This window comes from Pseudophryne corroboree, chromosome 5, assembly GCF_028390025.1.
Source record: "Pseudophryne corroboree isolate aPseCor3 chromosome 5, aPseCor3.hap2, whole genome shotgun sequence".
Lineage (NCBI taxonomy): Eukaryota > Metazoa > Chordata > Amphibia > Anura > Myobatrachidae > Pseudophryne > Pseudophryne corroboree.
In genome coordinates, this window is record NC_086448.1 from 407,813,346 (window position 1) to 407,840,267 (window position 26,922).

General features: G+C 49.4%; 1 protein-coding gene across 3 annotated transcripts in view; it reads right to left on the reverse strand.

Annotated features, from left to right (window-relative positions):
• The window catches only part of CCT5 (chaperonin containing TCP1 subunit 5), a 187,837-nt gene that overhangs the window by 50,515 nt on the left and 110,400 nt on the right, over positions 1-26,922 (reverse strand). For all 3 annotated transcript variants that reach the window (XM_063922762.1, XM_063922761.1, XM_063922760.1), the window contains exon 9: positions 9,162-9,299. In XM_063922762.1, coding sequence (XP_063778832.1) covers positions 9,162-9,299 — 138 coding nt within the window. The remainder of the gene's footprint in view (positions 1-9,161; positions 9,300-26,922) is intronic.

The following is a 26,922-nucleotide window of genomic DNA, read 5'->3' on the forward strand; positions in this document are numbered from 1 at the left end:
GGATGCACGTTTTATTACCTCTCTTTATAGGTCATTATGAGTGAGATATAGGGGCTATCAGCCTTGATTGGTCATGCATTTTTATGTATATGTATGTAATTCCCTGTCTGGGATCTTAAGAATTATATGGGTCACGTTGCCACTGTATATGTTTACTTATCATCTTTTAATATATTTTATGAATAGAGCACTGTCCCTAGAGGACCTGATGCACTGAGAAACGCTATATGACCCAGGCTGATAACCTATGTATGTGCTTGTATGTTATTGTATACAGGGTCACCATGGTAACGCGGACCGGCCAGGTGCCGTGACGTCACTTCCGCATCACATGGTCTGGATCAGGTGGTGCGCTGTGGACGCCGGGCTGGGAGCGCGGGAGACGCGGCCGTGGAGGACGCTGGCGGGGAAACTGATCAGGGGGGTAAGTTCATTGTTATAAATATGTTTGTCTATCACTGTACACTTGTCCTGAAGACGGGGAGGTGGTCCCCGAAACGTTGACCGTACCTATTACACTTTTTTGATTTTGCATCACAAGTCTGCTGAGTGCCGCCTCTTATTGTCTATTTGTGCATGTATAAGGGTCGCTTACCCTGAGGAGGGCACCGGAGCAAGGTACACCCTATGGGGGAGGCCGAGAGTGCCGGAGCGCAGAGTGTATATATATATATATATATATATATATATATATATATATCTATATATATATCTATATATATCTATCTATATATCTATATCTATCTTTTTTTTTTTTTTTTTACATATATGATACATATATAATACATATAAGCGGATTGTCCGGAACCATCTGGTCCCCAGTGACATTAATGTGTTCTGAATGTGTATGACCATGTACTGAACGCCCCAGTTGTGGATCTAACCAGGAAACCTTATTCGTCGACAGCAGGGAGTAGTAACCAGGCAAGATAACATTCTTGCGACCCCGAGAGGTTCGAGGGAAGTTAACATATATAATTTTAATATCACTCCCCCACAAATACTACCATGTCTGTTCTCGAGCTACAGGCCCATGGAACCGTACCATACATATAAAATAAGATTTTACTTACCGATAAATCTATTTCTCGGAGTCCGTAGTGGATGCTGGGGTTCCTGAAAGGACCATGGGGAATAGCGGCTCCGCAGGAGACAGGGCACAAAAAGTAAAGCTTTTCCAGATCAGGTGGTGTGCACTGGCTCCTCCCCCTATGACCCTCCTCCAGACTCCAGTTAGGTACTGTGCCCGGACGAGCGTACACAATAAGGGAGGATTTTGAATCCCGGGTAAGACTCATACCAGCCACACCAATCACACCGTACAACTTGTGATCTAAACCCAGTTAACAGTATGATAACAGCGGAGCCTCTGAAAGATGGCTTCCTTCAACAATAACCCGAATTAGTTAACAAAAACTATGTACAATTATTGCAGATAATCCGCACTTGGGATGGGCGCCCAGCATCCACTACGGACTCCGAGAAATAGATTTATCGGTAAGTAAAATCTTATTTTCTCTATCGTCCTAGTGGATGCTGGGGTTCCTGAAAGGACCATGGGGATTATACCAAAGCTCCCAAACGGGCGGGAGAGTGCGGATGACTCTGCAGCACCGAATGAGAGAACTCCAGGTCCTCCTTAGCCAGAGTATCAAATTTGTAAAATTTTACAAACGTGTTCTCCCCTGACCACGTAGCTGCTCGGCAAAGTTGTAATGCCGAGACCCCTCGGGCAGCCGCCCAAGATGAGCCCACCTTCCTTGTGGAGTGGGCCTTTACAGATTTAGGCTGTGGCAGGCCTGCCACAGAATGTGCAAGTTGGATTGTGCTACAGATCCAACGAGCAATCGTCTGCTTAGACGCAGGAGCACCCATCTTGTTGGGTGCATACAATATAAACAACGAGTCAGATTTTCTGACTCCAGCTGTCCTTGCAATATATATTTTTAATGCTCTGACAACGTCCAGTAACTTGGAGTCCTCCAAGTCACTTGTAGCCGCAGGCACTACAATAGGCTGGTTCAGATGAAATGCTGACACCACCTTAGGGAGAAAATGCGGACGAGTCCGCAGTTCTGCCCTGTCCGAATGGAAAATCAGATATGGGCTTTTGTAAGATAAAGCTGCCAGTTCTGACACTCTCCTGGCCGAAGCCAGGGCTAGAAGCATAGTCACTTTCCATGTGAGATATTTCAAATCCACCTTCTTTAGTGGTTCAAACCAATGAGATTTTACAAAGTCCAAAACCACATTGAGATCCCACGGTGCCACTGGAGGCACCACAGGAGGCTGTATATGTAGCACTCCCTTAACAAAGGTCTGGACTTCAGGGACTGAAGCCAATTCTTTTTGAAAGAAAATCGACAGGGCCGAAATTTGAACCTTAATAGATCCCAATTTGAGACCCATAGACAATCCTGATTGCAGGAAATGTAGGAATCGACCCAGTTGAAATTCCTCCGTCGGAGCACTCCGATCTTCGCACCACGCAACATATTTTCGCCAAATTCGGTGATAATGTTGCACGGTTACTTCCTTCCTTGCTTTAATCAAAGTAGGAATGACTTCTTCCGGCATGCCTTTTTCCTTTAGGATCCGGCGTTCAACCGCCATGCCGTCAAACGCAGCCGCGGTAAGTCTTGAAACAGACAGGGACCCTGCTGAAGCAAGTCCCTCCTTAGAGGTAGAGGCCACGGATCTTCCGTGATCATCTCTTGAAGTTCCGGGTACCAAGTCCTTCTTGGCCAATCCGGAACCACTAGTATCGTCCTTACGCCTCTTTGCCGTATAATTCTCAATACTTTTGGTATGAGAGGCAGAGGAGGAAACACATACACCGACTGGTACACCCAAGGCGTTACCAGCGCGTCCACAGCTATTGCCTGCGGATCTCTTGACCTGGCGCAATACCTGTCCAGTTTTTTGTTGAGGCGAGACGCCATCATGTCCACCATTGGTCTTTCCCAACGGGTTACCAGCAAGTGGAAGACTTCTGGATGAAGTCCCCACTCTCCCGGGTGAAGATCGTGTCTGCTGAGGAAGTCTGCTTCCCAGTTGTCCACTCCCGGGATGAACACTGCTGACAGTGCTATCACATGATTCTCTGCCCAGCGAAGAATCCTTGCAGCTTCTGCCATTGCACTCCTGCTTCTTGTGCCGCCCTGTCTGTTCACATGGGCGACTGCCGTGATGTTGTCCGACTGGATCAACACCGGTTTTCCCTGAAGCAGAGGTTCTGCCTGGCTTAGAGCATTGTATATTGCTCTTAGTTCCAGAATGTTTATGTGAAGAGACGTTTCCAGGCTCGTCCATACTCCCTGGAAGTTTCTTCCTTGTGTGACTGCTCCCCAGCCTCTCAGGCTGGCGTCCGTGGTCACCAGGATCCAATCCTGTATGCCGAATCTGCGGCCCTCCAATAGATGAGCACTCTGCAACCACCACAGAAGAGACACCCTTGTCCTTGGAGACAGGGTTATCCGCAGGTGCATCTGAAGATGCGACCCTGACCATTTGTCCAACAGATCCCTTTGGAAAATTCTTGCGTGGAATCTGCCGAATGGAATTGCTTCGTAAGAAGCCACCATTTTTCCCAGGACTCTTGTGCATTGATGTACAGACACCTTTCCTGGTTTTAGGAGGTTCCTGACAAGCTCGGATAACTCCTTGGCTTTTTCCTCCGGGAGAAAAACCTTTTTCTGAACAGTGTCCAGAATCATCCCTAGGAACAGCAGACGAGTTGTCGGCATTAACTGGGATTTTGGAATATTCAGAATCCACCCGTGCTGTTTTAGCACTTCTTGAGACAGTGCTAATCCCATCTCTAGCTGTTCTCTGGACCTTGCCCTTATTAGGAGATCGTCCAAGTATGGGATAATTAATATGCCTTTTCTTCGAAGAAGAATCATCATCTCGGCCATTACCTTTGTAAAGACCCGAGGTGCCGTGGACAATCCGAACGGCAGCGTCTGAAACTGATAGTGACAGTTTTGTACAACGAACCTGAGGTACCCCTGGTGTGAGGGGTAAATTGGAACGTGGAGATACGCATCCTTGATGTCCAAGGATACCATAAAGTCCCCCTCTTCCAGGTTCGCTATCACTGCTCTGAGTGACTCCATCTTGAACTTGAACTTCTTTATGTACAGGTTCAAGGACTTCAGATTTAGAATAGGCCTTACCGAGCCATCCGGCTTCGGTACCACAAAAAGAGTGGAATAATACCCCTTCCCTTGTTGTAGAAGAGGTACCTTGACTATCACCTGCTGAGAGTACAGCTTGTGAATGGCTTCCAAAACAGTCTCCCTTTCGGAGGGGGACGTTGGTAAAGCAGACTTCAGGAAACGGCGAGGTGGATCTGTCTCTAATTCCAACCTGTACCCCTGAGATATTATCTGCAGGATCCAGGGATCTACCTGCGAGTGAGCCCACTGCGCGCTGTAATTTTTGAGACGACCACCCACCGTCCCCGAGTCCGCTTGAGAAGCCCCAGCGTCATGCTGAGGCTTTTGTAGAAGCCGGGGAAGGCTTCTGTTCCTGGGAAGGAGCTGCCTGTTGCTGTCTCTTCCCTCGACCTCTGCCTCGTGGCAGATATGAATAGCCCTTTGCTCTCTTATTTTTAAAGGAACGAAAGGGCTGCGGTTGAAAAGTCGGTGCCTTTTTCTGTTGGGGAGTGACTTGAGGTAGAAAGGTGGATTTCCCGGCTGTAGCCGTGGCCACCAAATCTGATAGACCGACTCCAAATAACTCCTCCCCTTTATACGGCAAAACTTCCATATGTCGTTTTGAATCCGCATCGCCTGTCCACTGTCGCGTCCATAAAGCTCTTCTGGCCGAAATGGACATAGCACTTACCCGTGATGCCAGTGTGCAGATATCCCTCTGTGCATCACGCATATAAAGAAATGCATCCTTTATTTGTTCTAACGACAGTAAAATATTGTCCCTGTCCAGGGTATCAATATTTTCAATCAGGGACTCTGACCAAACTACCCCAGCACTGCACATCCAGGCAGTCGCTATAGCTGGTCGTAGTATAACACCTGCATGTGTGTATGTACTTTTTTGGATATTTTCCATCCTCCTATCTGATGGATCTTTAAGTGCGGCCGTCTCAGGAGAGGGTAACGCCACTTGTTTAGATAAGCGTGTTAGCGCCTTGTCCACCCTAGGAGGTGTTTCCCAGCGCTCCCTAACCTCTGGCGGGAAAGGGTATAATGCCAATAATTTCTTTGAAATTATCAGCTTTTTATCAGGGGCAACCCACGCTTCATTACACACGTCATTTAATTCTTCTGATTCAGGAAAAACTATAGGTAGTTTTTTCACACCCCACATAATACCCTGTTTAGTGGTACCTGTAGTATCAGCTAAATGTAACGCCTCCTTCATTGCCAAAATCATATAACGTGTGGCCCTACTGGAAAATACGGTTGATTCGTCACCGTCACCACTGGAGTCCGTGCCTGTGTCTGGGTCTGTGTCGACCGACTGAGGCAAAGGGCGTTTCACAGCCCCTGACGGTGTTTGAGTCGCCTGGACAGGCACTAATTGATTGTCCGGCCGTCTCATGTCGTCAAACGACTGCTTTAGCGTGTTGACACTATCCCGTAGTTCCATAAATAAAGGCATCCATTCTGGTGTCGACTCCCTAGGGGGTGACATCCTCATATTTGGCAATTGCTCCGCCTCCACACCAATATCGTCCTCATACATGTCGACACACACGTACCGACACAGCAGACACACAGGGAATGCTCCTAACGAAGACAGGACCCACTAGCCCTTTGGGGAGACAGAGGGAGAGTTTGCCAGCACACACCAAAAGCGCTATATATAACAGGGATAGCCTTATAATAAGTGCTCCCTTATAGCTGCTTTATATATATCAAAATATCGCCATAAATTTGCCCCCCCTCTCTGTTTTACCCTGTTTCTGTAGTGCAGTGCAGGGGAGAGACCTGGGAGCCGTCCTGACCAGCGGAGCTGTGAGAGGAAATGGCGCCGTGTGCTGAGGAGATAGGCCCCACCCCTTTTCCGGCGGGCTCGTCTCCCGCTATTTAGTGAATCCAGGCAGGGGTTAAATATCTCCATATAGCCTCTGGGGGCTATATGTGAGGTATTTTTAGCCTTTATATAGGTTACATTTGCCTCCCAGGGCGCCCCCCCCCAGCGCCCTGCACCCTCAGTGACTGCGTGTGAAGTGTGCTGAGAGGAAAATGGCGCACAGCTGCAGTGCTGTGCGCTACCTTTAGAAGACTGCAGGAGTCTTCAGCCGCCGATTCTGGACCTCTTCTGACTTCAGCATCTGCAAGGGGGCCGGCGGCGCGGCTCCGGTGACCATCCAGGCTGTACCTGTGATCGTCCCTCTGGAGCTGATGTCCAGTAGCCAAGAAGCCAATCCATCCTGCACGCAGGTGAGTTCACTTCTTCTCCCCTCAGTCCCTCGTTGCAGTGATCCTGTTGCCAGCAGGACTCACTGTAAAATAAAAAACCTAAGCTAAACTTTTTCTAAGCAGCTCTTTAGGAGAGCCACCTAGATTGCACCCTTCTCGGCCGGGCACAAAAATCTAACTGGAGTCTGGAGGAGGGTCATAGGGGGAGGAGCCAGTGCACACCACCTGATCTGGAAAAGCTTTACTTTTTGTGCCCTGTCTCCTGCAGAGCCGCTATTCCCCATGGTCCTTTCAGGAACCCCAGCATCCACTAGGACGATAGAGAAATATATCTATATACACATGTATAAGGCAGTTACAGCATGTTAATTTACACCCAGTAATAACAGTTGGTGCCGACAGGGTCACCCACATACTACTGTGTCTCCCATACAGTGTTAACTTTTGAAAAGCATACAACTACCGACCTGCTGACACTGCATCTACTGAATCAAGTACCAACAGGCATTGGTGATGCCGACAAGGATTCCCATAGCTGTTTGCGACAGAGCACTCACTCATGTCGACACGTGGACTAAAAAGCTGTAGTGGGTTTATCGGACAGGGAACACAGACATGCACAACACAATGATTACATGGCCATTATTTAAGATAGTGCTATATGTCCTTCTATATTGCACTAAAACACTGTGCCCCCCCCTCGTTTGCACTGTACACATTGCTTTGGCGGGGACCATGGGGAAAATGGCGCTGAATCATGTTGTAAGGACTAAGCCCCACCCCTTCTCGGCACGCTTCAGCCCCGCTATTAATATAGCTTTCTATGCTGGCAGGGGTCCGTATACAGTGCCTATGCACTGTATACATGTTTAGCCAGACTCAATGGAGGTATATATTGCTGCCCAGGGCGCCCCCCCTGTGCCCTGCACCCTTGTAGAGCCGTTGATGTGTGGGAGCAATGGCGCGCAGCGCGACCGCTGCGCAGTACCTCTGAGACTCGGAAGTCTTTTGCAGTCACTGAAGTATTCTGTTCTTCTCATACTCACCTGGCTTCTTTTTTCTGGCTTCTGTGAGGGGGGTGACGGCGCGGCTCCGGGAACAAGCAGCAAGGCGTACTAAGTCCCTCAGTCCCACGAAGCAGAGAGCCTGTAGCCAGCAGGTCTCTCTGAAAATAAAACACCTAACAAAGTCTTTTAGAGAAACTCAGTAGAGCTCCCCTAGTGTGTGTCCAGTCTATCCTGGACACAGAATCTAACTGGAGTCTGGGCATAGAGGGAGGAGCCAGTTCACACCCATTCAAAGTCTTATAATGTGCCCATGTCTCCTGCGGATCCAGTCTATACCCCATGGTCCTTACGGAGTCCCAAGCATCCTCTAGGACGTATGAGAAATAGCATTCAATTCCTTTGACGCAGGGTTGGTTAGCGAGGCCTTTTTATTTTCAGTGAAAAAAGCCTCCTCAACCTGCTCAGGTGTGGTATCATTAACATTTAACACATACCTGAGCCTCTAGCAACAATTGCACCCCCTTTGCAAGAGATGTGGACCCCCGCAACCAGTGATTGCTAACCTTGACACTCCAGATGTTGTTTAACTACACATCCCTGCATGCTCTGCATCAGTTTTAGCATGGCCAAATAGCAAAACTGCAGCAGGGCATGCTGGGATGTGTAGTTCAACAACTGGAGTGTCAAGGTTAGCCATCACTACACGCAACACATCCCCATCACCATCTGTAGTGTCAGAATCGGTATCCGTGTCGTCTTGTGCAATATGCACAAGCGCACATTTATGGGGGTATATAACGGGGCGTCCTGAGGTACCAGAAACAGGCCATACTGTCATAGAGCTCTAAAACCTGGGTTGCAGATTCATTACTTGCAACCCTGTCAGAAATCTGAGAAATCCAAGAATTGATATTAGAAAACCTCTTTGGTTCCCTTGCTGGTATTTGTGCTAAACCAGTGCTATCCTGATTACATGGAATGGGATCATCCTTAGAGGATAAACCCTCTGCAGCATATGACCGTGTCCCTGGACATGGCTAAAGGAGACCACCAAACACTCCACACACACACGCGCACCCCCCCCCCCCCCCCCCAAGAATGGCAAGAGAGACACAGATCGGTTGCCAACAGCCTCCTGTAAAAAATAAATTCTAAACTAACTTTAACCAGAAAAGCTCAGTAGAGCTCCACTAGTTGTGACCGGCTCCTCCGGGCACATTTTCTGAACCGAGTCTGGTAGGAGAGGCATAGAGGGAGGAGCCAGCCCACACTCTCAAACTCTTAGAGTGCCAGTGGCTACTGGTGGACCCATCTATACCCTATGGTACTAATGTGGACCCCAGCATCCTCTAGGACGTAAGAGAAATTGAGGATACAGGCGCAAATCCGGAATATCAAAAATAAAGTGGACACCCATGCAGACTCCAAACATTTCATACATGAACACAACTCCAACCCCGATGACCTAACTTAAGGCCATTGAATATTTACAATTGGGAGAAAGGGTAGGAGATATGGCTAACAGACTATCCCAACGCGAGATGTTCTTGATATTCCAACTAAAAACAATGCACTACTACAATTCTCAGATTGTTTACATAAATTAAAAATGAATTAAAGAGTCAGAACTAAATAACACAAAATGGATATGGTAAAAGTTACAAGTAATCTCTCAATGCTAGTACTCTGTATGTACAATGGTTTTAATCAAATATTTTTATTCCTAAATAAAAAAAAAAACTGAAAAATAACACTTCATTACCTTGTCAGCAGCTTCACTGACTGCTAAGGCACAGGATATTTCTGCAGCTCCACCACCATAGACAATACGACTATCACGTACCAAGTTGCGAATGACACACAGTGCATCGTGAAGAGAACGCTTAGCTTCTTCAATGATCTAAAAAAAGATAAAAATGTTTTAAACACTAAAACGTATTGCATGAGAAAAAAAAAAAAAAAAAAAAAAAGAAGAAGAGGAGAAGCTGCTCCAATATTACTGCACTTCATAGAAAATAGGATTTTAATACCTACCGGTAAATCCTTCTTAGTCCGTAGAGGATGCTGGGGTCACTTCAAGAACCATGGGGTATAGACGGGATCCGCAGGAGACAGGGCACTTTGAAAGTCTTAAAGGGTGTGACCTGGCTCCTCCCTCTATGCCCCTCCTCCAGACTCCAGATTAAGGAACTGTGCCCAGGGAGACGGACATTTCGAGGAAAGGATTTATTGTTAAACCACGGTGAGCATCTCATCAGCTCACACCGCAAGCATGCCGCAGAACGTGGCATTCAACAGAACACAAGCCAACGGCATGAAGAAATTTGCAGCAATATGCTGACAAAAACCGAAACACAACCTGTGTGCAACCACAATCAATAACTGCAGATACAGAACGCACTGGGACGGGCGCCCAGCATCCTCTACGGACTAAGAGAAAAGCATTTACCGGTAGGTATTATTAAAATACTATTTTCTCATACGTCCTAGAGGATGCTGGGGGTCACTTCAAGAACCATGGGGTTATACCAAAGCTATAGAACGGGCGGGAGAGTGTGGATGACTCTGCAGCACCGAATGAGCAAACATGAGGTCCTCATCGGCCAGGGTATCAAACTTGTAAAATATTGTAAAGGTGTTTGAACCCGACCAAACATCTGTTCGGCAAAGTTGTAATGCCGAGATCCCCCGGGCAGCTGTCCAGGACGAGCCCACCTCACTAGTAGAACGGGCCTTCACAGATTTCGGTAAAGGCAATCCAGCCGGGAAATGAGCATGCTGAACCTCACCACAGATCCAGCACGCAATGGTCTGCTTGGAAGCAGGACACCCAACCTTGTTGGGACATACAGGACAAACAGAGCCACTGTTTTCCTAATCTGAGCTGGGCAGGCGACATAACCTTCAAACCTCCAACCTCATCCAGAGACTTTTACTCCGCGAAGGTGTCAGTAGCCACAGGCGCCACAATAGGTCGGTTCCTGTAGAAAGAGGAAACCACCTTCGGTAGAAAACGCTGACGTGTCCTCAATTCAGTTTTATCTTCATGGAAGATCAAATAAGGGCTCTTTTGAGACAAAGCCACTAACTCAGGACACCCGCCTTGCAGATGTCAAGGCCAACAAGATGGCCACTTTGCAAGTGAAAATAGCAACTTCACCTTCTTAAAAGGTTCAAACCCACGCGATTGAAGGAACTGCAACACCACATTACGATCCCATGGTGCCACTGGAGGCACAAAAGGAAGGACGGACGCGCAACACGCCTTCCACGCAAGACTGAACTTACGGAAGGGAAGCTAATAGTTTCAGAAAGAAAATTGCCAATGCTGAAATCTGGACCTTAATGGAGTCCAACTTCAGTCTCTATTCCCTCAAGGAAATGGAGAAAACGCCTTAACTGAAACTCTTCCGTTGATACTTTCTTGGATTCACACTAAGACACATATTTTCTCCAAAACGGTGGTAATGTTTAGATCAGGCATTCCCAACCACGGTCCTCAAGGCACACCAACAGTGCAGGTTTTAGTGATATCCAGGCTGCAGCACAGATGGTTGAATCAAAATAAATGAGCTACTAATTAAGTCACCTGTGCTGAAGCCTGGATATCACTAAAACCTGCACTGTTGGTGTGCCTTGAGGACCGTGGTTGTGAATGCCTGGTTTAGATGTTACTCCTTTCCTGGCCTGAATAAGAGTGTGGAATATCCTTTTGGGCTAGGATCCGGCGCTCAACAGTTATGCCGTCAAACGTAGCCGCGGCAAGTCTAGGTACACGCACGGCACCTACCGTAGTAGGTCCTTGCGAAGAGGAAGAGGCCCAGGATCTTTTAATGAGCAACTCCTGAAGAAGATCTGGGCACCAAGCTCTCCTCGGCCAGTCTGGGGCAATGAAAATTGCCCGAACCCTTGTTGTTCTTATGATCCCAAGAAGTTTTGGGATCAGTGGAAGGCATACATACACAGACCGGAATAGCCACTGGGTCACCAGAGCATCTACTATTACTGCCTGAGGGTCTGGAACAATATTTCTGAAGCTTCTTGTTGAGATAAGAAGTCACCATGTCTGCTTGAGGAACTCCCCAAAGACTTGTCACCTCTGCGAAGACTTCTTGGTGGGAGGTCCCACTCTCCCGGATGGAGATAGTGTCTGCTGAGGAAGTCTGCTTCCCAGTTGTCCACTTCCGGAATGAAAATTGCAGACAGAGCCCTTACATGTTTTTCTACCCAGAGGAGGATCTTCGTCACCTCTGCCATTTCCGCTCTGCTTTTCATTCCACCTCGCTGTTATACTGTCCAACTGGATCTCATGGGGTGATCTTGAAGAAGATGTACCGCATGCTGAAGGCCGTTGTAAATGGCTCTCAATTCCAGCATGTTCATGTGAAGGCAGGCTTCCTGACTTTAGCATTTTTCTTGGAAGCTTTTCCCCTTGAGTGACAGCTCCTCTTGCATCCGTGGTTACCAGGACCCAGTCCTGAATCCTGAACCTGCTTCCCTCTAGTAGGTGCGACATGTGGAGCCACAACAGGAGTGAAATCCTGACTTTCGACGACAGGACTATCTTCCGGTGCATGTGCAGGTGGGATCCACTCTTCCAACAGGTCCCACTGGAATACACTGGCATGGAACCTGCCAAACTGTACGGCCTCGTTGGCCGCCACCATATTTGTACTGATGGATCGACACTCGTGATGATTTCAAAACTAGTTTTACCATTTTCTGGATTGCCAGAGCCTTTTCCTGAACTTCTCTGTCCAGAATCATCCCGAAAATTTATGATCCAACCGTGTTGTTGGAGTATGGACAGGGAGAGCGTGAGGTTTTGTACCAACCGCTCCCTGGATCTCGCCTTTATCAGGAGATCGTCTAGATAAGGAATTATATTGACCTCTTCTTGACGCAGGAGGACCATCATCTCCGTCATCACTTTGGTGAAAAACCCTCGGCGCCGTGGAGAGACCGTAAGGCAACGTCTGGAATTGGTAATGGCAATCCTGAACCGCAAATCTCAGATGAGCCTGGTGAAAAGGATAAATGGGAACATGCTGGTAAGCATCCTTTACGTCTACAGACACCATGTAGTCCCCCCTCCTCCAGACTTGAAATCACTACCCTCAGTGATTCCATTGTGAACTTGAAACGTTTCAAGTAGAGATTCAGATTCTTTAGGTTTAGGATCGGTCTGACCGAGCCGTCCGGCTTTGGAACTACAAAAAGGCTTGAATAAAAACTCTCCCCCTGTTGAAACAAAGGTACCAGGACTAGGACCTGATCCTGACATTTTTGGATTGCCGCTGTTACTGCTTCTCTTTCTGGAAGAGAAGCTGGCAAGGTCGATTTGAAAAATCAGCATTGGGGAACGTCTTGAAACTCCAGCTTGCATCTCTGGGACACTGTCTGCAACACCCAGGGATCCAGGCCAGACAGAATCCAACCTTGGCTGAACAGTTTGAGACGTGAGCTGCACACCAAGTAAAGTATGCATTCCAGACCCTATGGTAGATCCGAGCAGAAGCCGGCTTACGGGCCTTCAACATAGTTTGAATGACCACCTCAGAAAAGCCTTGGCCCTCAGGATGGAAGCTTCAAGAGCCATGCCGTCAAGGCCAGACGGGCCAAATCCTGGTAAACACAAGGGCCCTGAACGAGGTGGTCTGGTAGTTGTGGAAGTAGAAGGGGACGATCCCACGAGAGACCCAGTAGATCGGAGAACCAGTGCCGTCTGGGCCACGCTGGAGTGACCAGAAGCAGGTTTCCTCCTTCTTGCTTGAACGTCCGTATAACTCTGGGCAGGAGTGACACAGGAGGGAACACATACGGCAGCTGAAAGTTCCATGGAATTGCCAGAGCGTCCACGAACGCAGCTTGAAGATCCCTTGTCCTTGCTCCAAAGACCGGAACCTTGTGATTGTGTAGAGATGCCATCAGATCCACATCTGGAATGCCCCACGTGTCAACGAGAAGTTGAAACAACTCCGGATGGAGGCTCCACTCTGCTGCATGTACATCCTGACGACTGAGATAGTCCGCTTCCCAGTTCAGTACGTCCGGAATGAACACTGCGGATATGGCCGGCAGATGACATTCTGCCCACTGTAGAATTTGTGATACTTCCCTCATTGCCATGCGGCTTCGAGTGCTGCCTTGATGATTGATGTACGCCACCATGGTGGCATTGTCCGATTGTACTTGAATAGGTCTGTTCTGTATCAGATGCTGGGCCATTGTCGACGCATTGAACACTGCCTGCAGTTCCAGAATATTTATCAGGAGTCGAGATTCTTCCTCGGTCAACCGACCCTGGCATCCGTCAGAAGTACCCAGTCGGATATCCAGAAGAGATGGCCCCGGCTCAATTGTTGGTCCTGCAGCCACCAGCTCAGTGTCAGGTGGACCTCTGGAGACAATGAGATCATACGAGATCTGATCCGGTGAGGCAGACCGTCCCACTTGGTCAGAAATAACTTCTGCAGAGGGCGAGAGTGGAACTGAGCACACTCCACCATGTCACCCAGCACTTGCATTGCCGAATGTATCGACACTTGCGGACGGGATAGGAAGCATCGAATCCTGTCCTGAAGCTTCAGGACTTTTTCCTGAGACAGGGAAAACAGCTGGTTGCGAGTGTCCAATAACGCTCCTAGGTGTAACATGCTCCGAGCAGGAGCCATGGAGTATTTCTTCCAGTTGAACAGCCACCCTTGGGCTTTCATGCACTGGACCGTCAAATCGAGATGACACAGGAGCAGCTCTGGGGAATTTGCCAGGATCAACAAAAAGTATGGTAGGATCCTGACCCCTTGACGGCGGAATGTAGCCGTCATGACCGCCATTCTTTGGTGAAAACTCGGGGAGCCGTTGTCAAACCAAACGGTAACGCCCGAAATTGGTAATGAAGGTTGCCCACCACAAACCGCAGGTACTGTTGAGATATACGCAATAGGTATATGTAGGTAGGCATCCTGTATGTCCAGTGAGACCATATAGTCCCCAAGCTCCATGGCCAGAACAATAAAGCGCTGAGTTTCCATACGAAACTTGGAGACCCGCACATGTTTGTTCAAGGACTTCAGATTGAGAATGTGCCGCGAGGACCCTTCGGTTTCGGGACTAGAAACAGTGGTGAATAGTACCCCTTGCCTCTCTGAGCCAGAGGCACCTGTACTACCACTCCTGTGGTCAGGAGGGAATGTTAAACACATTGCACTCAGTAGGCTTTTGCCGGATCCAGAGGCACATCTGTCAGGCAAAACCGCTGCGGGGGACGATTCTTGAAGGGTATAGCGTAACCTAGAGCGACGACTCCCCACCTTGGGATCCCCCAGAGGGAGGCACGCCCCATCATGCGGCAGGCTGGTCAGTCTTGGAAGCTGGCTGACGGGCAGCCCAGGCACGCTTCAGAAGCACGAGCTTGCTTTGGGTACGCCTGACCTTTTGCTTTTCCTGGAGGACGAAAAGGCAGAGGGAAAGTACTCTTAGCCTTCTGTGTTGGAGGCGTACTAGGTAGGCAAGCTGTTTTAGCAGTAGCCAGATCAGCCACGACCTTATTGAGGCCTTCTCCAAAGAGTTTCTCCCTTGAAAGGAAGCACCTCCAGGGTTTTCTTGGAATCCATATCCACCGACCAGGATCTCAACTAAAGGATACGTCTGGCCAAAGATGGACGTAGTAGCAGCCTTGGCTGCGAGCACCCCAGCATCGGAGGCCGCCTCCTTAAGGTACAGAGAAGCCGTTCTAATATACGAGACACATTGTCGAGCATACTCAGACGCATTGGAAGGCAGTTCCGCCTCAAGTTCCTGAGCCTACGCCTCAACAGCTTCAGGAGCACAAGTCGCTGCAATTGTTGGCCTATGCACGGCCCCTGTTAGGGTATAAATCGCTTTTAAAAACAGCCCTCCACACGTCGATCCGTTGGTTCCTTCAGAGAGGTGATGGCAGTTACTGGCACAGCAGAGGAAACAACCATACGCGCCACATGAGAATCTACAGGCGGAGGGGTTTCCCAATTTTTACATACCTCGCAGAGAGAGGATAGCGAGTCTCTTATTTGGTGTAAATTTTGTCCCCGGATTTTCCCAGGATTCCTGACGTATGTCAACCAGGTGTTCAGAATGGGGTAAAATAAGAATTTACTCACCGGTAATTCTATTTCTCATAGTCCGTAGTGGATGCTGGGTACTCCGTAAGGACCATGGGGAATAGACGGGCTCCGCAGGAGACTGGGCACTCTAAAAGAAAGATTAGGTACTATCTGGTGTGCACTGGCTCCTCCCTCTATGCCCCTCCTCCAGACCTCAGTTAGGGAAACTGAGCCTGGAAGAGCTGACATTACTAGGAAAGGATTTGGAATCCAGGGTAAGACTCATACCAGCCACACCAATCACACCGTACAACTTGTGATAACTATACCCAGTTAACAGTATGAACAACAAATGAGCCTCCTTAACAGATGGCTCATAACAAAACCCTTTAGTTAAGCAATAACTATATACACGTATTGCAGAGAGTCCGCACTTGGGACGGGCTCCCAGCATCCACTACGGACTACGAGAAATAGAATTACCGGTGAGTAAATTCTTATTTTCTCTGACGTCCTAGTGGATGCTGGGTACTCCGTAAGGACCATGGTGATTATACCAAAGCTCCCAAACGGGCGGGAGAGTGCGGATGACTCTGCAGCACCAAATGAGCAAACTCAAGGTCCTCCTCAGCCAAGGTATCAAACTTGTAGATTTTGCAAATGTGTTGAACCCGACCAAGTAGCAGCTCTGCAAAGTTGTAAAGCCGGGACCCCTCGGGCAGCCGCCCAAGAAGAGCCCACCTTCCTCGTGGAATGGGCTTTTACTGATTTAGGATGCGGCAGTCCAGCCGCAGAATGTGCAAGTTGAATCGTGCTACAGATCCAGCGAGCAATAGTCTGCTTTGAAGCAGGAGCACCCAGCTTGTTGGGTGCATGCAGGATAAATAGTGAGTCAGTTTTTCTGACTCCAGCTGTCCTGGAAAATAAGAATTTACTCACCGGTAATTCTATTTCTCGTAGTCCGTAGTGGATGCTGGGGACTCCGTCAGGACCATGGGGAATAGCGGCTCCGCAGGAGACAGGGCACAAAATTTAAAAGTTTGACCACTAGGTGGTGTGTACTGGCTCCTCCCCCTATGACCCTCCTCCAAGCCTCAGTTAGGATACTGTGCCCGGACGAGCGTACACAATAAGGAAGGATTTTGAATCCCGGGTAAGACTCATACCAGCCACACCAATCACACCGTACAACTTGTGATCTGAACCCAGTTAACAGTATGATAACGTAGGAGCCTCTGAAAAGATGGCTCACAACAATAAACAACCCGATTTTTTTGTAACAATAACTATGTACAAGTATTGCAGACAATCCGCACTTGGGATGGGCGCCCAGCATCCACTACGGACTACGAGAAATAGAATTACCGGTGAGTAAATTCTTATTTTCTCTGACGTCCTAGTGGATGCTGGGGACTCCGTCAGGACCATGGGGATTATACCAAAGCTCCCAAACGGGTGGGAGAGTGCGGATGACTCTGCAGCACCGAATGAGAGAACTCCAGGTCCTCCTTAGCCAGGGTATCAAATTTGTAGAATTTTACAAACGTGTTCTCCCCTGACCACGTAGCTGCTCGGCAGAGTTGTAATGCCGAGACCCCTCGGGCAGCCGCCCAAGATGAGCCCACCTTCCTTGTGGAGTGGGCATTGACAGATTTAGGCTGTGGCAGGCCTGCCACAGAATGTGCCAGTTGAATTGTGCTACAAATCCAACGAGCAATCGTCTGCTTAGAAGCAGGAGCACCCAGCTTGTTGGGTGCATACAGTATAAACAGCGAGTCAGATTTTCTGACTCCAGCCGTCCTTGAAATATATATTTTCAATGCTCTGACAACGTCCAGCAACTTGGAATCCTCCAAATCGCTAGTAGCCGCAGGCACCACAATAGGCTGGTTCAGGTGAAACGCTGATACTACCTTAGGCAGAAAATGAGGACGCGTCCTCAATTCTGCCCTGTCCGAATGGAAAATCAGATATGGGCTTTTATACGATAAAGCCGCCAATTCCGACACTCTCCTGGCTGAAGCCAGGGCCAGTAGCATGGTTACTTTCCATGTTAGATATTTCAAATCTACCGATTTGAGTGGCTCAAACCAATGGGATTTGAGAAAATCCAAAACTACATTGAGATCCCACGGTGCCACTGGGGGCACAACCGGGGGCTGTATATGTAGTACTCTGTCGGGGCCTTCCTGGCCTCACACCATGCAACATATTTTCTCCAAATGCGGTGATAATGTTGTGCAGTCACCTCCTTCCTGGCTTTGACCAGGGTAGGGATGACCTCTTCCGGAATGCCTTTTTCCCTTAGGATCCGGCGGTCAACCGCCATGCCGTCAAACACAGCCGCGGTAAGTCTTGGAATAGACACGGTCCCTGCTGAAGCAGATCCCTTCTTAGAGGTAGAGGCCACGGATCTTCCGTGAGCATCTCCTGAAGTTCCGGGTACCAAGTCCTTCTTGGCCAGTCCGGAGCCACTAGTATCGTTCTTACTCCCCTTTGCCGTATAATTCTCAGTACCTTGGGTATGAGAGGCAGAGGAGGGAACACATACACTGACTGGTACACCCATGGTGTTACCAGAGCGTCCACAGCTATTGCCTGAGGGTCTCTTGACCTGGCGCAATACCTGTCCAGTTTTTTGTTGAGGCGGGACGCCATCATGTGGAAGACTTCTGGATGAAGTCCCCACTCTCCCGGGTGAAGATCGTGTCTGCTGAGGAAGTCTGCTTCCCAGTTGTCCACTCCCGGGATGACCACTGCTGACAGTGCTATCACATGATTTTCCGCCCAGCGAAGAATCCTTGCAGCTTCTGCCATTGCCCTCCTGCTTCTTGTGCCGCCCTGTCTGTTTACGTGGGCGACTGTCGTGATGTTGTCCGACTGGATCAACACCGGCTGACCCTGAAGCAGAGGTTTTGCCAGGCTTAGAGCATTGTAGATTGCTCTTAGTTCCAGTATATTTATGTGAAGAGACGTTTCCAGGCTTGACCACACGCCCTGGAAGTTTCTTCCTTGTGTGACCGCTCCCCAGCCTCTCAGGCTGGCATCCGTGGTCACTAGGACCCAGTTCTGTATGCCGAATCTGCGGCCCTCTAACAGATGAGCACTCTGCAACCACCATAGCAGAGAGACCCTTGTCCTTGTCGACAATTTTATCCGCTGATGCATCTGCAGATGCGATCCGGACCATTTGTCTAGCAGATCCCACTGAAAAATTCGTGCATGGAATCTGCCGAATGGAATCGCTTCGTAAGAAGCCACCATTTTTCCCAGGACTCTTGTGCATTGATGCACAGACACTGTCCCTGGTTTTAGGAGGTTCCTGACGAGTTCGGATAACTCCCTGGCTTTCTCCTCCGGAAGAAATACCTTTTTCTGAACAGTGTCCAGAATCATCCCTGGGAACAGCAGACGGGTCGTCGGGATCAGTTGGGATTTTGGAAAATTCAGAATCCACCCGTGCTGTTGGAGCACTACTTGAGTTAGTGCTACTCCGACCTCCAGCTGTTCTCTGGATCTTGCCCTTATCAGGAGATCGTCCAAGTAAGGGATAATTAATACGCCTTCACTTCGAAGAAGGATCATCATTTCGGCCATTACCTTGGTAAAGACCCTGGGTGCCGTGGACAATCCAAACGGCAGCGTCTGAAACTGATGACAGTTTTGTACCACGAACCTGAGGTACCCTTGGTGTGAAGGGCAAATTGGGACATGAAGGTAAGCATCCTTGATGTCCAAGGACACCATAAAATCCCCTTCTTCCAGATTCGCTATCACTGCTCTGAGTGACTCCATCTTGAACTTGAATTTTTGTATGTACAGGTTCAGAGATTTCAGATTTAGAATAGGTCTTACCGAGCCGTCCGGCTTCGGTACCACAAATAGCGTGGAGTAATACCCCTTTCCCTGTTGTAGAAGGGGTACCTTGATTATCACCTGCTGAGAATACAGCTTGTGAATGGCTTCCAATACCGTCGCCCTGTCTGAGGGAGACGTTGGCAAAGCAGATTTTAGGAACCGGCGAGGGGGAGACTTCTGGAATTCCAACCTGTAACCCTGAGATACTACCTGCAGGATCCAGGGGTCCACCTGCGAGTGAGCCCACTGTGCGCTGAAATTCTTGAGGCGACCCCCCACCGCCCGAGTCCGCTTGTAAGGTCCCAGCGTCATGCTGAGGCCTTTGCAGAAGCCGGGGAGGACTTCTGCTCCTGGGAAGGGGCTGCTTGCTGCAGTCTCTTACCCTTTCCTTTGCCTTGGGGCAAATATGAATGTCCTTTTGCTCGCTTGTTCTTATAGGAACGAAAAGGACTGCGGCTGAAAAGACTGCGTCTTTTTCTGCTGGGAGGGGACTTGAGGTAAAAAGGTGGACTTCCCGGCTGTTGCCGTGGCTACCAAATCCGATAGACCGACCCCAAATAATTCATCCCCTTTATACGGCAATACTTCCATATGCCGTTTGGAATCCGCATCGCCTGACCACTGTCGTGTCCATAGACTTCTTCTGGCAGATATGGACATCGCACTTACTCTTGATGCCAGAGTGCAGATATCCCTCTGTGCATCTCGCATATAAAGGAATGCATCCTTTAATTGCTCTATAGTCAATAAAATACTGTCCCTATCCAGGGTATCAATATTTTCAGTCAGGGAATCCGACCAAGCCACCCCAGCACTGCACATCCAGGCTGAGGCGATTGCTGGTCGCAGTATAACACCAGTATGTGTGTATATACTTTTTAGAGTATTTTCCAGCCTCCTATCAGCTGGATCCTTGAGGGCGGCCGTATCAGGAGACGGTAACGCCACTTGTTTGGATAAACGTGTGAGCGCCTTGTCCACCCTAGGGGGTGTTTCCCAGCGCGCCCTAACCTCTGGCGGGAAAGGGTATAACGCCAATAACTTCTTTGAAATTAGCAGTTTTTTATCAGGGGTAACCCACGCTTCATCACACACGTCATTCAATTCCTCCGATTCAGGAAAAACTACAGGTAGTTTTTTCAGACCCCACATAATACCCCTTTTTGTGGTACTTGCAGTATCAGAGATATGCAAAGCCTCCTTCATTGCCGTGATCATATAACGTGTGGCCCTACTGGAAAATACGTTCGTTTCTTCACCGTCGACACTAGATTCGGTGTCCGTGTCTGGGTCTGTGTCGACCGACTGAGGCAAAGGGCGTTTTACAGCCCCTGACGGTGTTTGAGACGCCTGTACAGGTACTAACTGGTTTGCCGGTCGTCTGTCGTCAACCGACTTTTGCAGCGTGCTGACATTATCACGTAATTCCATAAACAAAGCCATCCATTCCGGTGTCGACTCCCTAGGGGGTGACATCACCATTACCGGCAATTGCTCCGCCTCCACACCAACATCGTCCTCATACATGTCGACACACACGTACCGACACAGCAGACACAGGGAATGCTCTGATAGAAGACAGGACCCCACTAGCCCTTTGGGGAGACAGAGGGAGAGTTTGCCAGCACACACCAAAGCGCTATAATTATATAGGAACAACCTTATATAAGTGTTGTTTCCTTATAGCTGCTTAAATATATATAATATCGCCAAAAAATGCCCCCCCTCTCTGTTTTTTACCCTGTTTCTGTAGTGCAGTGCAGGGGAGAGCCTGGGAGCCTTCCTAGCAGCGGAGCTGTGTAGGAAAATGGCGCTGTGTGCTGAGGAGATAGGCCCCGCCCCCTATTCCGGCGGGCTCTTCTCCCGGTTTTTCTGAGACCTGGCAGGGGTGAAATACATCCATATAGCCTCATGGACTATATGTGATGTATTCTTTTTAGCCAGAAAGGTATTAACATTGCTGCCCAGGGCGCCCCCCCCCCAGCGCCCTGCACCCTCAGTGACCGCCGGTGTGAAGTGTGCCTGAGCGCAATGGCGCACAGCTGCAGTGCTGTGCGCTACCTCATGAAGACTGAAAAGCCTTCAGCCGCCGGTTTCTGGACCTCTTTTTACTTCGGCATCTGCAAGGGGGTCGGCGGCGCGGCTCCGGTGACCCATCCAGGCTGTACATGTGATCGTCCCTCTGGAGCTAGTGTCCAGTAGCCTAAGAAGCAAATCCATCCTGCACGCAGGTGAGTTCACTTCTTCTCCCCTAGGTCCCTCGTTGCAGTGAGCCTGTTGCCAGCAGGACTCACTGAAAATAATAAAACTATCAAAACTTTTACTCTAAGCAGCTCTTTATGAGAGCCACCTAGATTGCACCCTGCTCGGACGGGCACAAAAACCTAACTGAGGCTTGGAGGAGGGTCATAGGGGGAGGAGCCAGTACACACCACCTAGTGGTCAAACTTTTAAATTTTGTGCCCTGTCTCCTGCGGAGCCGCTATTCCCCATGGTCCTGACGGAGTCCCCAGCATCCACTAGGACGTCAGAGAAACATAGATTTTTAGGGCCTGGACTACGTCCAGCAACTTGGAATCCTCCAAGTCACGAGTAGCGCAGGCACCACAATAGATTCGTTCAAATGAAAAGCCGATACCACCTTTCGGAGAAATTGGGGACGAGTCCTCAATTCTGCCCTGTCCATATGGAAAATCAGATATGGGCTTTTACACGACAAAGCTGCCAATTCTGACACACGCCTGGCCGAAGCCAAGGCCAACAGCATGACCACTTTCCACGTGAGATATTTTAGCTCCACGGTTTTAAGTGGCTCAAACCAATGTGATTTTAGGAAATCCAACACAACATTGAGATCCCAAGGTGCCACTAGAGGCACAAAAAGGGGGCTGAATATGCAGCACTCCCTTAACAAACGTCTGAACTTCAGGCAGCGAAGCCAGTTCTTTTTGAAAGAAAATAGACAGGGCCGAAATCTGGACTTTTATGGAACCCAATTTTAGGCCCATAGTCACTCCTGACTGTAGGAAGTGCAGAAATCGACCCAGCTGAAATTCCTCTGTTGTGAAGTTCTGGGTACCAAGTTCTTCTTGGCCAATCCGGAACAATGAGTATAGTTCTTACTCCCCTTTTTCTTATTATCCTCAGTACCTTGGGTATGAGAGGAAGAGGAGGGAACACATACACCGACTGGTACACCCACGGTGTCACTAGAGCGTCCACAGCTATCGCCTGAGGGTCCCTTGACCTGGCGCAATATCTTTTTAGCTTTTTGTTGAGGCGGGACGCCATCATGTCCACCTGTGGCCGTTCCCAGCGATTTACAATCAGCCTGAAGACTTCTGGATGAAGTCCCCACTCTCCCGGGTGGAGGTCGTGCCTGCTGAGGAAGTCTGCTTCCCAGTTGTCCACTCCCGGAATGAACACTGCTGACAGTGCTATCACGTGATTCTCCGCCCATCGAAGAATTCTTGTGGCTTCTGCCATTGCCATCCTGCTTCTTGTGCCGCCCTGGCGGTTTACATGGGCAACCGCTGTGATGTCGTCTGACTGAATCAGAACTGGTTGTTTTTGAAGCAGGGGTTCTGCTTGACTCAGGGCGTTGTAAATGGCCCTTCGTTCCAGAATATTTATGTGTAGGGAAGTTTCCTGACTCGACCATTGTCCTTGGAAGTTTCTTCCCTGGGTGACTGCCCCCCAACCTCGGAGGCTTGCATCCGTGGTCACCAGGACCCAGTCCTGTATGCCGAATCTGCGGCCATCGAGCAGATGAGCACTCTGCAGCCACCACAGCAGAGACACCCTGGCCCTCGGGGACAGGGTGATCAACCGATGCATCTGGAGATGCGATCCAGACCACTTGTCTAACAGATCCCACTGAAAGATCCTTGCATGGAACCTGCCAAAGGGAATTGCTTCGTAAGAAGCTACCATCTTTCCCAGGACTCGCGTGCAGTGATGCACCGACACCTGCTTTGGTTTCCGGAGGTTCCTGACCAGAGATGATAATTCCTGGGCCTTCTCCTCCGAGAGAAACACCTTCTTCTGTTCTGTGTCCAGAATCATGCCCAAGAACAGCAGACGCGTCGCAGGAATCAGCAGTGACTTTGGGATATTCAGAATCCAGCCGTGCTGAGATAGTGCTACGCTGACTAGCAACTGCTCTTTGGACCTCGCCTTTATAAGGAGATCGTCCAAGCACGGGATAATTATGACTCCCTTCTTTCGGAGGAGCATCATCATTTCGGCCATTACCTTGGTAAATACCCGCGGTGCCGTGGACAGACCAAACGGCAACGTCTGGAATTGGTAATGACAGTCCTGTACTCCTGGTGAGGTGGATAAATGGGTAAGCATCCTTGATGTCCAGTGACACCATAAAATCCCCCTCTTCCAGGCTTGCAATAACCGCCCTGAGCGATTCCATTTTGAACTTGAACTTTCTTATATAAATGTTCAAGGATTTCAAATTTAGAATGGGTCTCACCGAACCGTCTGGTTTCGGTACCACAAACATTGTGGAATAGTAACCCCGTCCCTGTTGAAGGAGGGGTACCTTGATTATCACCTGCTGAAGATACAGCTTGTGAATAGCCGCCAGTACTACCTCCCTTTCTCTGAGAGCAGCAGGCAAGGCTGATTTGAGGTAACGGCGAGGGGGAGTCGCCTCGAACTCCAGTTTGTATCCCTGTGATACTACTTGCAGAACCCAGGGATCCACCTGTGAGCGAACCCACTGGTCGCTGAAGTTCCGGAGACGCGCCCCCACCGCACCTGGCTCCGCCTGTGGAGCCCCAGCGTCATGCGGTGGACTTAGTGGAAGCAGGGGAGGATTTTTGTTCCTGGGAACTGGCTGTCTGGTGCAGCTTTTTCCCTCTCTCCTTGCCTCTGGACAGAAAGGAAGCGCCTCTGACCCGCTTGCCTTTCTGGGGCAGAAAGGACTGTACCTGATAATACGGTGCTTTCTTAGGCTGTGAGGGAACCTGAGGTAAAAATGTCGATTTCCCAGCTGTTGCTGTAGATACGAGGTCCGAGAGACCATCCCCAAACAATTCCTCACCCTTATAAGGCAAAACCTCCATGTGCCTTTTAGAATCAGCATCACCTGTCCACTGCCGAGTCCATAATACTCTCCTGGCAGAAATGGACATTGCATTTATTCTGGATGCCAGTCGGCAAATGTCCCTCTGTGCATCCCTCATATATAGGACTACATCCTTAATATGCTCTACAGTTAGCAAAATAGTATCCCTGTCGAGGGTATCAATGTTGTCAGACAGGGTATCAGACCATGCGGCTGCAGCACTACACATCCATGCCGAAGCAATTACAGGTCTCAGTATAGTACCTGAGTGTGTATATACAGACTTCAGGATAGCCTCCTGCTTTCTATCTGCAGGCTCCTTTAAGGCGGCCGTATCCTGAGAGGGCAGTGCCACCATTTTAGATAAACGTGTGAGCGCCTTATCCACCCTAGGGGATGTTTCCCAACGTAACCTATCCGTTGGCGGGAAAGGGTACGCCGCCAGTAACCTCTTATAAATCACCAGTTTCTTATCAGGGGAACACCACGCTTCTTCACACAGTTCATTCAACTCGTCAGATGGGGGAAAAGTCACTGGCTGCTTTTTCTCCAAAAACATAATACCCTTTTTTGTGGTAACCGGGTTTATGTCAGCGATGTGTAAAACATCTTTCATAGCCGTAATCATACATCGGATGGCCCTTGTGGACTGTACATTTATCTCATCCTCGTCGACACGGAGTCTGACTCCAGTGTCGACATCTGTGTCTTCCATCTGAGTCAGCGGGCGTTTTTGAGCCCCTGATGGCCTCTGAGACGCCTGGGCAGGTGCGGACAGAGCTGCCGACTGTCCCATGGCTGTCACGTCGTCAAACCTTTTATGTAAGGAGTTGACACTGTCGGTTAAAACCTTCCACATATCCATCCACTCCGGTGTCTGCCCCACAGGGGGCGACATCACACTTATCGGCTCCTGCTCCGCCTCCACGTAACCTTCCTCATCAAACATGTCGACACAGCCGTACCGACACACAGCACACACACAGGGAATGCTCTGACTGAGGACAGGACCCCACAAAGTCCTTTGGGGAGACAGAGAGGGAGTATGCCAGCACACACCACAGCGCTATATAATCAGGGATTTACACTAACAAAGTGATTTTTCCCTATAGCTGCTTTACATATACAGTTTGCGCCTAAATTTAGTCCCCCCCCTCTCTTTTTAACCCTTTGAGCCTGGAAACTGCAGGGGAGAGCCTGGGGAGCTGTCTTCCAGCGGAGCTGTGAAGAGGAAATGGCGCCAGTGTGCTGAGGGAGATAGCCCCGCCCCCTTCTCGGCAGACTTCTCCCGCTCTTATATTTATATTATGGCGGGGGATTTTTGCACATATATAGTTTTTTAGACTATATTATGTGCTGTTTGCCAATGTAAGGTACTCTAATTGCAGCCCAGGGCGCCCACCCCCCGCAGCGCCCTGCACCCATCAGTGACCGGAGTATGTGGTGTGCATAGGGAGCAATGGCGCACAGCTGCAGTGCTGTGCACTACCTTAATGAAGACCGGAGTCTTCAGCCGCCGATTTTCAGGATGTTCTTCTTGCTTCTGGCTCTGCAAGGGGGACGGCGGCGCGGCTCCGGACGATCGAGGACGGGCCCTGTGTTCGATCCCTCTGGAGCTAATGGTGTCCAGTAGCCTTAGAAGCCCAAGCTAGCTGCAAGCAGGTAGGTTCGCTTCTCTCCCCTTAGTCCCTCGTAGAGTCTGTTGCCAGCAGATCTCACTGAAAATAAAAAACCTAACAAATACTTTCTTTACTAGAAGCTCAGGAGAGCCACCAGTGTGCAACCAGCTTGGGCCGGGCACAGATTCTAACTGAGGTCTGGAGGAGGGGCATAGAGGGAGGAGCCAGTGCACACCAGATAGTACCTAATCTTTCTTTTAGAGTGCCCAGTCTCCTGCGGAGCCCGTCTATTCCCCATGGTCCTTACGGAGTACCCAGCATCCACTAGGACGTCAGAGAAAACTTGTTTAAACCACCTTCTTACGTTTAAACCTATCGGTTTCTTGGAGACAATCTCAGGCTCATCAGCCACCTGAAGAATGAGTCCGATTGCCTCAATCAAATCCGGGACATCCACAAATGATTTCCCTTCCCCATCAGAAACATCTGTGTCAGTGTCTGTGGGATCAGTATATGCACAGTCTTCGTAAGAGGACGTGTTTGGAATAGCCGTGGATTGGGAGGAGGTAATGGCCCGTTTAGAAGATGACTTAGTCTTAAGCGGGCGAGAGTGACCCTTAGATTTAGTCATAGATCGGTTCAAATGCTGTAACTGAGTGGAAAGCTGATCCACCCATGGCGGGTTTACAGCAGGGACCATAAACTGCTGCAGTGGCAAAGGTGGTCCCACAAGGGGCGTCAATTTAGTCACAAGCGTGTTTAACAATGTGGAAACACCTGGGGAGGTAGTGACCACTCTCCCGAGTGCATGTCCTGTCGGCTTAGATAATCGGCTTCCCAATTGTCCACTCCCGGAATGAATATCGCCGAGAAGGACAG